Here is a 13,518-nt window from a genome sequence, read left to right as displayed (position 1 = left end):
TAGACATCTAATTATCTAAATACCAGACATTTAAATAGGTTCTACTATCCACCTTCAGCGCCAATATTTGAACCCAGGCCATCGTCATGTCTTGCCTCAGTGTTTGCAATAGATTCCTTTACCTCCTTATGTCCAGTTTCATCTCCTTTAAATCTGTTCTTCGGGGTGCTCTTTGATGCAAGGTGACCAAAATTGTCCTGCTTGAGACTCACAGACTCCTTTATCTCCTACAGCAAGGGCTCCCCAATCCAAAATACCATCACAAGGAGCTTTTCAAAAACAAAGATTAGATTCCTACTCATACCTGATGAATAAGAATTTCCAAAGTGGGGCCTGATAATTTCTATTTTTTAGAAGTTATCCAGGTTAATTATGATCAGCCAGTTTGGGGAACCACCAGCCTTCAGGGTAAAATTCAAGTTCTGCCCAGGATATGACACCACCACTCCCAGCTTCATCCCTCAGCACATATCATCCTCCAGCAATACTGACCCAGGAGTAGTGATTCTTCCAAACCATGTCTTAAAACCCAAACGTCTTACAACCTTTCTGTCAGGGATGTCCTTCTTCCATATCTGCCTGAGAAATTCTTAATCATCTTTTAAAAAGTCTATTCAAACATTATCTCATCTCCTATTCAACAAGTAAATACAGACAAACTGAAATTTTATACGTTAAATATGTGTGGTTCTTTGTATAGCAATTATACCTCAATAAATTATCAAAATTTATTGAGGTCCTCAGAGCATTATATGCCAGGCTCTGAGTTAAGCATTAAGATAGATCAGTAAACTATATCGGCAGTACTGCCTTCAGTAAGCTCATATGCCATTGATGAAGGCATACAAATACAATACATTGAAGTAATTCTATGAGAGAGTCTATGGTAACTGAATAATGGCTCCCCAAAGATGTCCAAATCCTAATCCCCAGAATCTGTGACTATGTTACCTTACATTGCAAAACAATTTTTGCAGATGTGATTAAGTTAGAGATTCTGAGATGGGGAGATTATACCAGGTTATCTTGGTGGGCCCACTGTAATCACCAGGGTCTTTCAAAGCAGGCAGGAGGATGAGAGAAAGAGAGAGGGTGGAGGGAGATTGGGAAGATGCTATGTTACTGATTTTGAAAATGGAGGATGGACACATGAACCAAGGAATGCAATGCAAGTGGCCTTTAGAAACTGGAAAAAGTAAACGAATTCTCCACTAGAGCCTCCAGAAGGATTCAGCCCTGCCAACTTTAGTTCAGGGGGATCCATTTTGGACCTCCGATCTCCAGAAATATAGTAAATCTTTTAAGTAACTAAGTTTCTCGCTGATTTATTACAGCAGCAACAGGAAGCTAACACAGAGGCCAATTTAAGGCACTATGGTAGTATATAAAGGAGTCTCTACATCACGTTATGGAACGGGGATGGGATGCTCAGGAAGAAATAGCCAGATGTGATGACACCAGAGCTGAGGAAGGGAGACTGTTTCAGAGGGATGATCGAAGTGGAGGAATTAGTATTTGCAAAGGTATGTAGACAGTGGCAAGTGTTTCAGTAGGGCAAGGTTATTTGTATTAAACAGTAGAAATAACGGTATTAATTCCGGTAAGAGTAAAAATCTCTTTCTATGACAAACACTGTTCTAAAGCACTTTAGAACCTAAGGTAGAGACTATTATTTTCATTTTACCCATAAGGATAATAAGGTTTGGTGAAGTCATGTAACTTTCCTGAGGTCATAGAGCTAGTAAATGGCAGAGCTAGAATTAGAACCCTAGTGGTCTGTCTCCAAAACCCATGGTCTGCCTCTCTAATATATTATAGTGGATGACTTTCTCAAGTAAGGTCGCGTCAGTGTGGCTGAAGATAAATAATTAGAAAGTTATTAAAAAGGTGAGGATCAGCAGACCATGCAGTACCGTCATTTTAAAAACACTGATAGAAGATGGGGTTGATGGAGAGTCAGACGGCCTCCGAGTTTCTTTGACGTGATCGCGGTTTTGCTGGTGGTGAAGATAGAGGAAACTTCCTTGACTGTCTTGGGCAAAGTAAATACCCTCTCCTGTGTTTCAAATACCACACCTTTCTTAAGCCTTTTCATAAGCCTTTATTTAATTTCTTCCGTTCCCCCTAATGTCTGATGCGGAGATGAGGCTGTAGGGGTAGCCTCTCCTCCCCCCTTTGGCGATTCTGATTTAGTACTGGGATGTAACTTTCCCCGACCCCCAACCCCAAACTCTCCCAAGTTTCTCATACGCGGCCAGGCTTTGGTGATCAGGGACTAGACGACCATCCTCTCCCGCCCACTGTATTTGGTCCATGATTCGGCAAAGTCCCGCCCCCACCTCCGGGCCCCGCCCCAGTCCCACCCCTTGCCCTCTTCCTCCCCAGATTTCCTCTCTTCTCCCCTCCCTCGGTCGCTTCTTTAGGTCTCGCCCAGCTCCGCCCTTCCCAGCCCCTCCCCGGCCTCCCAAGATGGCTACGGGGCTGCCGGGCCTGGAGCCGTGGAACCGCGTGAGAATCCCGAAGGCGGGGAGCCACAGCGCAGTGACCATAGAGGACCCCGACGAGGCCCTGAGTGAGTGAGGGGCCCGGTGAACGGCAGACGCTTCCGGAGGCGGTCTCCGCCCGGGCCGGCGCACGTTCGCGGTGGGGGGGCGGGACTTCCTGAGCCCGCGGGACACTGGGAAGGGGCCCGGGGAAGGACCGGGCCGGGGGTACCTGGGCTGCCGAGTTTGCCAGGAATTTTGCTTGTGGGGACACTGGCTTGCTTTGGAATCCTTCTGTAAACCCACTGTGCCTACCGCACGGCCTGGCTGGAGCGACGAATGCCGAAGGGTCAGCCCCGCGCCCGGAGGGCGGAGGGAGGTGGACGCAGCTAGCGTCCGGGAGAGGTGCTGCCTGGAAACCCTGTGCTCCCTCAGGCCGCCAGCAGTCCCAGCAGTCCCGTTCACACAGAAGTCTGTTTCGTGATCTCTTAGGAAAGCAGCTGGGGCACTCTGTCTTTAGACTGCAATCTTTCTGGCCTCAGTGCCTCATCTGTAAAACGGGGTTAGTCCTCCCTACCTATCACCGGTTGTTGAGAGCATCTAAGGATGTCATTAGGGGAGAGTGCTTTTAAAGTGTTTTATCCGTGGTCCCTGTTTTTAGGCAGTAGGGCCCAGTAGTTAGGAGCTTGGCTAGCTCAGGAGCCAGATTGGGTTTGAATCCTGGCACTTCGCTCTGCTGGAGCTGGGCAGGTTGTGGGGTGTCGTTATTTAACCTTTCTGTACCTCAGCTCATTTTCAAATGTGGATAAAAATAGTTCCTATCTCATAGGGTTGCTTTGAGAAAGTGGTACTGTTAGCATTTGAAATAGCACCGGATAAATGAACACTCAAGTGATAGTTAATGTTAAATACAACCTATCTAATCATCACATCTTCTTTACCATCCACCCAACCTACGCAATTTATAGCTTAATCTTCCTCTATTAAAAATTATTTAACAGAATTTCTATCAGACGTGGAAATTCAGCAACTCCCCATCCTCAAAGCTGTTAATTCTGGCTTCATATTGTGGGGGCAAAATAACGTTCTCCCTGTTCTGTAGGAATCTGCCTTTCTATTCTGTCCATCTGGGATGCTAGTGCTACCTTTAGTGCCACAGAGACACACATTAACTCCATCTTCTACTTAACAGTTTTTCAGACTAGGAAGCTGTTATTTCGTTCTGAGCACCCCCTGTTCAGCCAGGCCAAATAACGTAACTTCTAGTTGCCATAGTGGTTTCTCTTATCTGAATATATTCTTACCTGCAAGTAGTACCAACATACCTCACCTTCGCTTTTGAGTATGAGTTTCAGCCTTGCTTAATGTACATAAACAAATGTACATAGCAAAATAGGGGATTTAGAGAAGTACGGAACATGTACTCTGCCATCAAAGTACTTAGGTATAAGTGTACACCAAATGACTGCAAAGTATTCATATGAGTTTATTAAAAATCATCATAAAATGTAATACAAAGATATACGTTATTGTTTAACAGATGTTCTCTTAATGATTTCTGGACTGTATCATCGGTCACTGTTTTCCATCTTCTCACATACTTAGAATTGTTAATTATGTTCTTATAGTTAAAACTGATTATATTAATTTTTTCTTAATCCCTTAATAAGGAAAGATGTTCCTTCAGAGAATTTTTACATAATAAACTTCACGTGGAAATACTAAGTTTCATTAAATATCTCTGGTTTAGACCTTTGTGTTGCAGCCGTAATTAGAGAATGCTGTCTTGTTACACTGTCACTGAAGAGCCAAACCTTAGATGCAGAAACAGATGTACTATGCGCAGTCCTTTACAGCAATCACAACAGAATGGGCCGCCACAAGCCCCACTTAGCCCTCAAACAGGTAAGGAGAAGCCCTGTGTTTACGACTCAATATATTTGCTTGATGAAAATGAGATCACACTGCCACTTAATATTTTGTTTTGTGACTTAATAGATCCTCAGTCCACAGTTGCATGTGGGCTTTCATATTTTTTTCCTGAAAGCATTTCAAAACGCAATTTATTTAGAAAGGAACTCTGTTTAATTCTTTGCCAGTCTTGTTTCTAGTGGGTAATTTTTATGAAAAGGTTTCATTATATATAATCTATAATAAATTATTGTACTTTTGCCTAGTTCACAGATACAGTGATTTGAGCAAGACAAAGTGTTGGATTAAGAAACAATTTCCTGAGCATAATCAAAATCCTAAAATCATAAAAAGAACAAAGTTGTGGTTTATATATTGTGGGGCATATAATCAGTAATGTATTAGACTAAATGGCTGTATAACAAGTTATGGAAAATGGTGTCCTGTAATTTTTAGAGTTTAAGACAAAATTGGGCCCTCTAGTTTAGAGACTACACCATACAGTCAAGTCTCCTAAGCTGGGTTCCTTATAAGTTCATAAATTCATTCACCTTACTAATTCTGCAGGTATTTTTCGTAACTTTCTATGTGCCAGGCACTATGCATGGTGCTCAGTATACAGAGGTGAAACAGACATATTCTCTAACTTTACAGATTTGTGCCTGCTGGTTAATTTTCTACTCCCATTACTTAAGGCAAAAAGAATGGAGATTTCTTCATCAAAGATCTGGGAGCGTGGTCTTTGCCTAAGTTTTCTTTGCTGGGGCAGCTTTTTATTTCCTTATGAGTCTTTTACTTCAAAACCAAACTGGAATGTATTTCAAGTTGAACATATCAGAATGAACCTATTTTTCTTCCTGGCTTCCAAGCTATGAATAATTATCTAATCAAAAAAATTTGGTGTTCTCTTTTCTCTGCTTCTTCCTTTTATGTAGCTCTCCCATTCAGTCAATTGATCAAAACTTTCTCTGCATCTAGACCCTTTTAGTTCTGGCTGCATCTTCTTTCTTCAGAACTTGTCAACTTTTAGTTGTCTTGCTATCCTAATTGATCTTTCCTCAACTCCAGTCTTTCCTATACTCTTGCATATTCTATATGCCAAAGCCAGGTTAATCATCCTAAAACACGGCTTTGATTTTTTTAATTGTTCTCCATTGTCTTCTGAATAAAGATGAAACTTCTTAGCTTGGCTTACAAGATCCTCCAGGATCTGGCTTTTTCAGTTTTCCTTAGCTCAGGCTTCTCTCTTACCTTCATATATCTTATATTCCAGGCAACTTGAACTCTTTACAAATCTTGCTGCTCACCACATCGTTCTTTCACCTGACTTTTGCTTACCTGGTCCTGTATGTTTAGAATGCCCAGCTCCTCCATCTCTGCCTGGTAAAGGCCTTCCCATCCTGCAAGTCCCATTTCAAGCCGTCTGGCAGCGATAAACGTCTTCCTAAGGTGTAACATGAGTGCATATTGTGATAATCTCATTTTAAGTTGCACTTTTTGATTATTAGTGTAGTTGAACTCCTCTTTTTATGACTGTGGGCTATTTGGGCTTCCCCTTTGTGCTACTCTTATGGTACTGAGCATGGTCCACATGGGGCAGTAATTTGTGTAACGTTTTATGTTCCCTGCCATTCCTTAGAGTAGGCAACATGTTTCTTGCTGCTGCAACTACCATCTCCATTCCTACTACTGCCTTCTGTCTGCTTAACATTCCACTGTACTGTCATCTCCTTGAGTTCTTCTCCCTTCAAAGAAAGCTAAGTAGTAGAATTAGCCTCCCTGTCATGTTCCCATACATAAAGCACACAAAATAGTCTTGATTCCTCTTTCCATATGACAATACTTTGGGTTATGAAGACTGTTCTTATGTTCTTCCATGTTCTCTCTGCCTTGCTACAGTTCTTAAAATTATTTTCCCATATTTGTTTTGAACCATGGCTCACTTACTGTATTTCCCAGGTGTTTTATCATCTTGATTTGTCAGTACTCTTTTCCAAGTATAGTGTCCAGAATTAAAAACTGAAAAGACAGGAGCTAACCCCGGAAAATTTGAAGATTGTTGCTTCCATTGTTCTGAAAACTATGCTGTTATGATAGAATCGATACTTAAATTTTTAGTAGCATGTATGTAGCTTTAGCAAGGTATCATCTTTGCCAATATCAGTGCCCATCCAGATTTTTACACACTTCAAAATCTGGATGTGGTCCGTGCATGCCCTTCGTGTGGTATTTCCTGAGGACTATAGAATTCTTACCACATTTTGTATAGTGCATAGCTTTTACCTTTTTTTTTTTTTTTTCTTTAATAAAGATGCTGTTGGGTGCCTACTTAACACTGTGCAAAGTACTGAGTTACAGCGGTGGATAAAACAGATGAAATATATTGCCCTCATGGAGCTTCAGAGCTTCCACTGTGGTTGAGAGGAGAAAGACCATCAGTCAATCAATCCATGGAATGTCAGATCATGATTAATGCCATGGAGAAAAATAAAGCAGGAAAGGGATGAGTGCTGAGGGGATTGCAATTTTAAATAGGATATATCTTTTATTTTAGTATTTAAAAGCTTTATACATCTTATTTTTACTACTAGATTTTTAACAACAAGAGAATGGGAAGTGTCTTACATATTGTTTTATTTCCCAGCATGCTTTGCATATAGTAGGTGTTTAGTGTACTTTTGTAAAGTGAGTAAACCAATCACTTCCAGTGGCCATATCTGTATTATATGAATTTGAGCTGCTCTTTCCCTTTCAGGTTGAACAATGTTTAAAACGTTTGAAAAACATGGATTTGGAGGGTTCAATTCAGCATCTGTCTGAGTTGTTTTCTTCCAAGTAAGTGGTCCAGTTGCGTTGTGATGGGCTATGTGTTGGGCTGGGAATTCATGGCCTTCAGTGTGATCTCCCTTTGGACTTATCTTTGCTGGGTGTTGGGATATAACCCAACTGAGGAGCCTTACAAGTTTTGTTTTAATAAGGGACACCTGGTATTTGTGATAATCTCCTCTGTTGGCTTGTGGAAGGGACTAGCATGACACTGAAATCTGGGTCAAGATAGATTATATTGAAGCATTGTTGTCCGTCAACTCCAGCAAATCATTATTGAACATAACCACTTCAAATTGAGCTTCCAGCTCATCTCTGCTTGAAAACTGCTGTGTAAGTGCTTTGTAAGTAATGAACTTTAAGAATGAAAATAACATTCTTTTCCATTTTTGTGAAGTGAAAACCAGCCTGTAACTACCAAAGCATGTGTTATTCCCAGCCAACCGGTGGTGGAGCTGGTGCTCATGAAGATTTTGGGAGCCTGCAAGTTGTTACTTCGCCTCTTGGACTGTTGCTGCAAGACATTTCTGTATCCTTGAATCAACTGAAATGCATCCCTCTGAATTGGAATTGTTTGGATATATTTAATAGTATTTCTGTTTGAAAGCTAGGAGGTTTGTAAAAGTTATAACCTATCCTTAAAATTTTGCTTCTTGGCCTCCTTTTCCTAGGAATTGCCCGATACAGCTATTGCCAGAGACTGCCAGTCTCCATCTAGCATGTATTATCCTAAGGGCACTGACGGTTAGAAATTCTTAATCATAAAGCTAAGTAATGGGAGCTCTAGCGGAGTGCATATTACTTTAAGTTTCCATGATTGAAATAGAACGTTTTAAAGCTTTAATTTCTTCAAGAAAATTCTATTTCCCATCTGTTTCTTTCATAAATGTAACTTGCAAAATCCAAATTACTTTGGTTTTGTTTTCCAACTTTAACTTGATTCTCCAGCTTGACTGTGAAGCACCTAGGCTTGCAAGAATTCATTATTTTAAACCTTGTGATGGTTGGGCTGGTGAGCAGGTTATGGTATGTATGTACATATATTCCTTAATTTCTTTTTCATCTAATTCAGCCTAGGTTTTCATATGTTTTCCCATGGGATGCTGATGGTGCAGGGGTTCCATTTCTTCACTTGATCAGAGTTTACATGGGGTGGATTGGGAACCTAAGTGTTGATGGTTAGGTCTTTGATGTCTTAACCTGGATCTCTCGAGTACTATTTCCTGTCATCTTTGTTTATTCTGCTTATTCTTAGAGGTAAGAACATTAGAATTACTAACAGCTAACATATTATTCTTTTCTGTAATGAAAATAGCTTTCATTTTTGCTGATTATAACAATAATACATGCTTATTTTAAGACATTCCAAAAGAACAGAGAAGATGTGAAGAGCCTGAAACTTGCCTAAAATCTCACCATGTAGCTAAAACCATACTTAAGCTATTGATGCATAGCCTTTGAAACATCTTCCCATGGAGTACTTTATTTAGTTTTAAGTAACATTTTGTACTTGGATTTTTCTGTTTGGGTTGGACTAATCTGGCTCTTTGCAAATATGCGCTAGAGCATTTTTTATCCATAGTGGCAGATTGATAGACATTTATTTTCAGCTTTTGAATCTGTTGTGGTTATTACATAATATGCAAATTATAATTACTGGCTAATTCAGGGCCTTCTGTCTTTTTCTAGGGTTCTCTATAAAGGTGTTTTGAAAAGGCTGACTTTTTTATATGAGCCATTGTTCAGATTGCTGCAAGAGGTCTCTAGGATTCAACCACTGCCTTACTTCAAAGATTTTACTTTTCCTTCTGATATTGCTGAATTTTTAGGACAGCCCTATTTTGAGGTCTTTAAGAAAAAAATGCCTACAGCTTTTGCCGCTAAAGGAGTAACTAAAATGTTAAATAAACTGTTCTTAACAAAAGAGCAATCACTGAGGTCTAGCAAAGAAACTGTACTCAGAATTTCCAAAAATGCTAAACAAGTGAGGATCGATACACAGAATAATGTGGATCTTGGACAGCCAATAAAGAATAAGAAAATCTTCAAAGGTAATTTGCTTTTATATGGCACAGACTCTTAAAATTTCCTTTATTTCTTTTGTAGTAATTAGGCAAGAAATGTCATATACTTAAGAATTTGTTGATTTGAAAATAGTATGCCTAAGTTTTTGTATCTGTGGTCTCTCCATCTCTACAGAAAAGTCATCAGAATTTGATGTGAGAGCTTTCTGCAAACAGCTGAAACACAAAGCTATTCAGGTTTGTCTGGCTTATATTACTGTGGCTGATGATTTCTGCTAATTTGCAGAGTAGATGCCATTTACCAAAGGCAGAGATTGAATCTCTTTTTTATCCCCAGCTCTCAGTTTAGCACCACCTTAGTTTTCAGCCTATGCTTCTGAATGAATAAAGGCACTCCTAAGGGACTGAGTGCAACCAGTAAATTCAGGTTAGAGAATGCCTTCAAAAACATTTTACTCAAAGTTTCGCTAGAATTTTAAAGTATCCCTAAGATCCACTGGAGGTGTGGATTGTATTAAGAGTATGAGCTTTGGGGGCGCCTGGGTGGCTCAGTCAGTTGAGTGTCTGACTCTTGATTTTGGCTCAAGTCATGATCTCAGGGTCCTGCGATTGAGCTCTGTGTAAGGCTCTGCGCTCAGTGGAGTCTGCTTGTCCCTCTCCCTCCTCCTCTGCTCCGCCCTCCCTCCCCCCATGCTCGAGTGTGCTCTCTCTCTCTCACTCTCTCAAATACGTGAATAAAATCTTAAAGAGTATGAGCTTTGTAGTCAGACAGAAATGGTTTGAGTCCTGGCTTTAGTTGGTATTAGTTGTGTGACCTTATGTAAGTTTCTTGACCTGCCTGTACTTCTGTTTTCTAATATAGTAAGCCCCTCAGAGGGTTATATAGTTTTCATGCATGTAAAGTGTTCAGCACAGAGTCTGGAGTATGGTAAGCACTTAACTGTGGTCTGATGTTATTAGCTGCTCTCATCATTGGTACTGTCATCCTCATCTTTTGTCATGTGGCTTCTCTTTCTTTCCTGGTTAGGCTTCAAGCTTTAACATGGTTCCTCTTAGTGTCTGTAAATTCTGTTCTGGACCTAGCAACAGATAAGTACATCAGTGTCACCCACTTTGATGTGGTAACTACTTGACTTCTGTTACCATCTGTCCTCAGATTGTTTTTTCCTGCTTTCCTGCATGAATTATTCTTCTTTTCTATTTAAGAATTAATCATTTCTGGTAAGTCAGAGTTCTTTCTTGAATGTTTACAAGGATTCTAGCTTGGATTTATATTCTGTCCAATTTATGAGTTCCAGAGGGAGGAATCATCATCATCATCATCATAGTCCTAATAATAGCTAATATGTAGATTGCATTTACTCTCGAAATGCTTTATGTGTGTTAATTCCTACGATCCTTGCAAAAGCCCTGTGAGGTTGTTGCTGTTACTATTGTTTCCAAAGTTCAGATGAGAATATTGAGGCCTAGAAAGGACAAGAAACTTGTTCAGGCCACACTGCAAGTATGGGGCAGAGCTGGGATTTGAACACAGGCAGTTTGGTTTCCCAGTCTGTCTTTACCATTGTATCAGTCCCCCAAATCGTTTTGTCAACTCTGTCTCAAGAACTATGGCTCTCTGACCCTTGAAAGTTCTGCAGTTCATCCAGCTGTTCCTGGGTGAGCTGGTTTTAAAGCCGGTTGTTTGGTCTGCAGCCCTTATTCATGACTGATCACTACCATGGTTTTAGCAATTAGCACTAACATGCTCAACTTGCTTTTAAGGTCAAACTTCTTTTATCGATCACCAACACAAAGTATTGATAGGTCTCTACTTTTATATTTTCTACTACTTTTTTATGTTTTTCGTGAAGTGAGAAATTCGGAAGAAGTTTTGAATGAAGGATGAAAACAGACCTAGTAAGTGGCATATTTCATAAACAATGAAAGCTGGTACAATTTCAGACTTTACTTGACATAGAAAGATGGGGTTGAAGAGACAAAGGTGCCACATCGAAAGGTGGTTGAATTGGAAGTGTTGCTCAGTTAAGCACTTTTAACATACATTCAGCATCATCTCTGTTTTCATGCATTTTCAGTAACGTTTATGATCCATCATTGAGGAGGGTAACTCAGGGTATACAAATAAGTGAAAAACAAATTTGTGGTAGTCTCGTAGTATCAAGGAAAAGGGCTCTTCAGTGATTTTTTTTTTCCTACCAGATAGACTTTGACCAATACTTATTCGTGTAGAGTTTCATTCTTATGTATAGATTAAATAGATATCTGTTAGAATATTTATATTATGGTTCCCATCTGAATTCAGTTATAGATGGGATCTGTTGTTGCATAGAGGGGAAAATAATCTTGTGTTAGGAGCGGTGGATAAAAAATTAAGTGGTTTTTTTTTAATTTAAATTCAATTAGCCAACATTAGTTTCAGACGTAGAGTTCAAGAATTCATCAGTTACATATAACACCCAGTGCTCGTCACATCACGTGCCTTCCTTAATGCCCATCACCCACTTACCCCAACCTTCACCCACCTCCCCTCCAGCAACCCTCAGTTTGTTTCCCACAGTTAAGAGTCTCTCATGGTTTGTCTCCCTCTCTGATGACTTCCCATTAAGTTTTTTTAAGACAAAGGAAAGCACAATGAGCCTTAAAAAAAAGGTTTCTTTCTTTTAAAAAGAATTTTTCTAATTCTCATGGTCTGTGAGTCAACTTTTCTCTTTTGTTATATATTTACAAGTCAGTAGCAAATCCAATATATTTTTCTCACCTTTCCATATTTCAGGAGACCAACTTTAAATGTTCTCAGTCCAAACTAAAGGTAACCAAATGTTATTCTCAGAAAGCAACAGGAACTCCCTGTGCCAAAAGTTTTGTGCAAAGATTTCGAGAGGCTGAGAGTTTCATTCAACTTTCTGAAGAAATCCAAATAGCGATTTTGTGGTGCAGGAGTAAAAAACTCAAGGCTCAGGCCTCCTTTCTGGGTAACAAACTTCTTAAAAGTAACCGGCTTAAACATGTGGAAGCTCAAGGCTATAGGTAGGTATATAATAAGAATTATATTCCTTTGCTTTCTCTGTTATTATGTATCTTCAAGTCAGCTTTTTAAAAAAATGGAATGGCCAGTAGCCCCAGGGGGCCTAAAAGAAGGATCTATTCAAACTGCAATTTTGTTTGCTTTTGTTGGGCACAGCTGTGTCATTGGGAAGAAGAAAGTTAACTTGGTTAATTGGATTTATTCATTTACATTCTTCACCATTCCATTTGTTCATTCGGAAAGCCTTAGGAGTGTTTGTGGTATGCTAAGCCTGGGGATACATTGTTTAAGACAGACTTAATCCTCATGGAGCACTAAGCTCTCACTCTTGCTCTAGTAGGAGAGACAGCCAGTCTGCCCACAGCTTCAGGGAAGCGGGATGAGGGTGTGAGAGCAGAAGGGTCTGCCTCTTACAAGGACACACACCAGACTCTGGGCTTAGGGTCAGGTAATGTTCGTTCATGGGTGCCAGACTCTCCATGTATTGATTTCTTCCTTTCCCCCAATTAGATTCACAGAACTGCTTCAAGATGGTTATCTTTGATTGTGAGCCAGTATTAGTTGAAGCATTACAATGAAGTTAGACACTTCAGGGTTTTACATTTTTATTAAAAATCTAATAGATACCCATGGTAACAGTTTTAGACACAAATGGCTATAAAGATCAACGAAAACAAGTTTTGATTAAGAGCTGTGGGAGAAGTTAAGTATTCCTAAGTAATGAATTGTTGAGAGAGTTTCTACATTAGGGTCCTTTAAAGACCTATAGCCATTTAAAAAAGGATCTATTCTAGGGTGGAAGCTCACCCTGAGGTGGAGAAGGGGGTAGATGAGACAGAGATGATAATAATTTAAAAAGGTAATGGGAAGGGTAACAAAGTGGTATTTGGTTAAACCATTATTCCCTAGCCCATAAAAATAACTTCTGTTTTGTATTGCCCTGTTTTGCTGTTTCAATATTATACTTATAGTACATTTTAAATTTACTCAATGTCCATGATAACTCTCTGAGGTAGTCACTATTATTCCCATTTTGTAGCTGAGGACATAGGGGATTTTGCTCAGATTGTTACAGCTGGAGATCTAGAACTCAATTCAGATCCTCTGATTCTTCTGTTTTCATTTTTTTCTATTTACGTTTCAATTAGGAGATACACTTACCCTCTCCCCACTTAAAAATCACCACTTAGAGTAAGACAAGAAAGGGGTTTGGAGACTGGTCTTGAATTACTACATAATAAAGGGC

General features: G+C 39.8%; 2 protein-coding genes across 5 annotated transcripts in view; one reads left to right on the top strand and one right to left on the bottom strand.

Annotated features, from left to right (window-relative positions):
* Positions 1-2,365: 2,365 nt before the first annotated feature.
* Positions 2,366-13,518, top strand: part of NEPRO (nucleolus and neural progenitor protein) — a 12,589-nt gene continuing 1,436 nt past the window's right edge. The window contains exons 1-8 of one of the 3 annotated variants that reach the window (XM_002917319.4): positions 2,366-2,572; positions 4,234-4,388; positions 7,150-7,229; positions 7,618-7,749; positions 8,169-8,246; positions 8,910-9,271; positions 9,420-9,481; positions 12,021-12,274. In XM_002917319.4, coding sequence (XP_002917365.3) covers positions 2,470-2,572; positions 4,234-4,388; positions 7,150-7,229; positions 7,618-7,749; positions 8,169-8,246; positions 8,910-9,271; positions 9,420-9,481; positions 12,021-12,274 — 1,226 coding nt within the window. In that variant the 5' untranslated portion in view covers positions 2,366-2,469. The other 2 variants (XM_019797602.2, XM_019797603.2) reach the window with 2 other exon arrangements.
* GTPBP8 (GTP binding protein 8 (putative)) overlaps positions 4,932-13,518 on the bottom strand; it is a 26,536-nt gene continuing 17,949 nt past the window's right edge. The window contains exon 6 of one of the 2 annotated variants that reach the window (XM_034658400.1): positions 4,932-5,838. In XM_034658400.1, the coding sequence (XP_034514291.1) occupies positions 5,682-5,838 (157 nt within the window). In that variant the 3' untranslated portion in view covers positions 4,932-5,681. Of the gene's footprint in view, positions 5,839-9,886; positions 10,324-13,518 lie in introns of those variants that run through there. The other variant, XM_034658416.1, reaches the window with a different exon arrangement.

Source organism: Ailuropoda melanoleuca, chromosome 1 (assembly GCF_002007445.2).
Source record: "Ailuropoda melanoleuca isolate Jingjing chromosome 1, ASM200744v2, whole genome shotgun sequence".
NCBI lineage: Eukaryota > Metazoa > Chordata > Mammalia > Carnivora > Ursidae > Ailuropoda > Ailuropoda melanoleuca.
The sequence above is the reverse complement of the archived record's forward strand: the minus strand, read 5'-3'. Positions and strand labels throughout refer to the sequence as shown.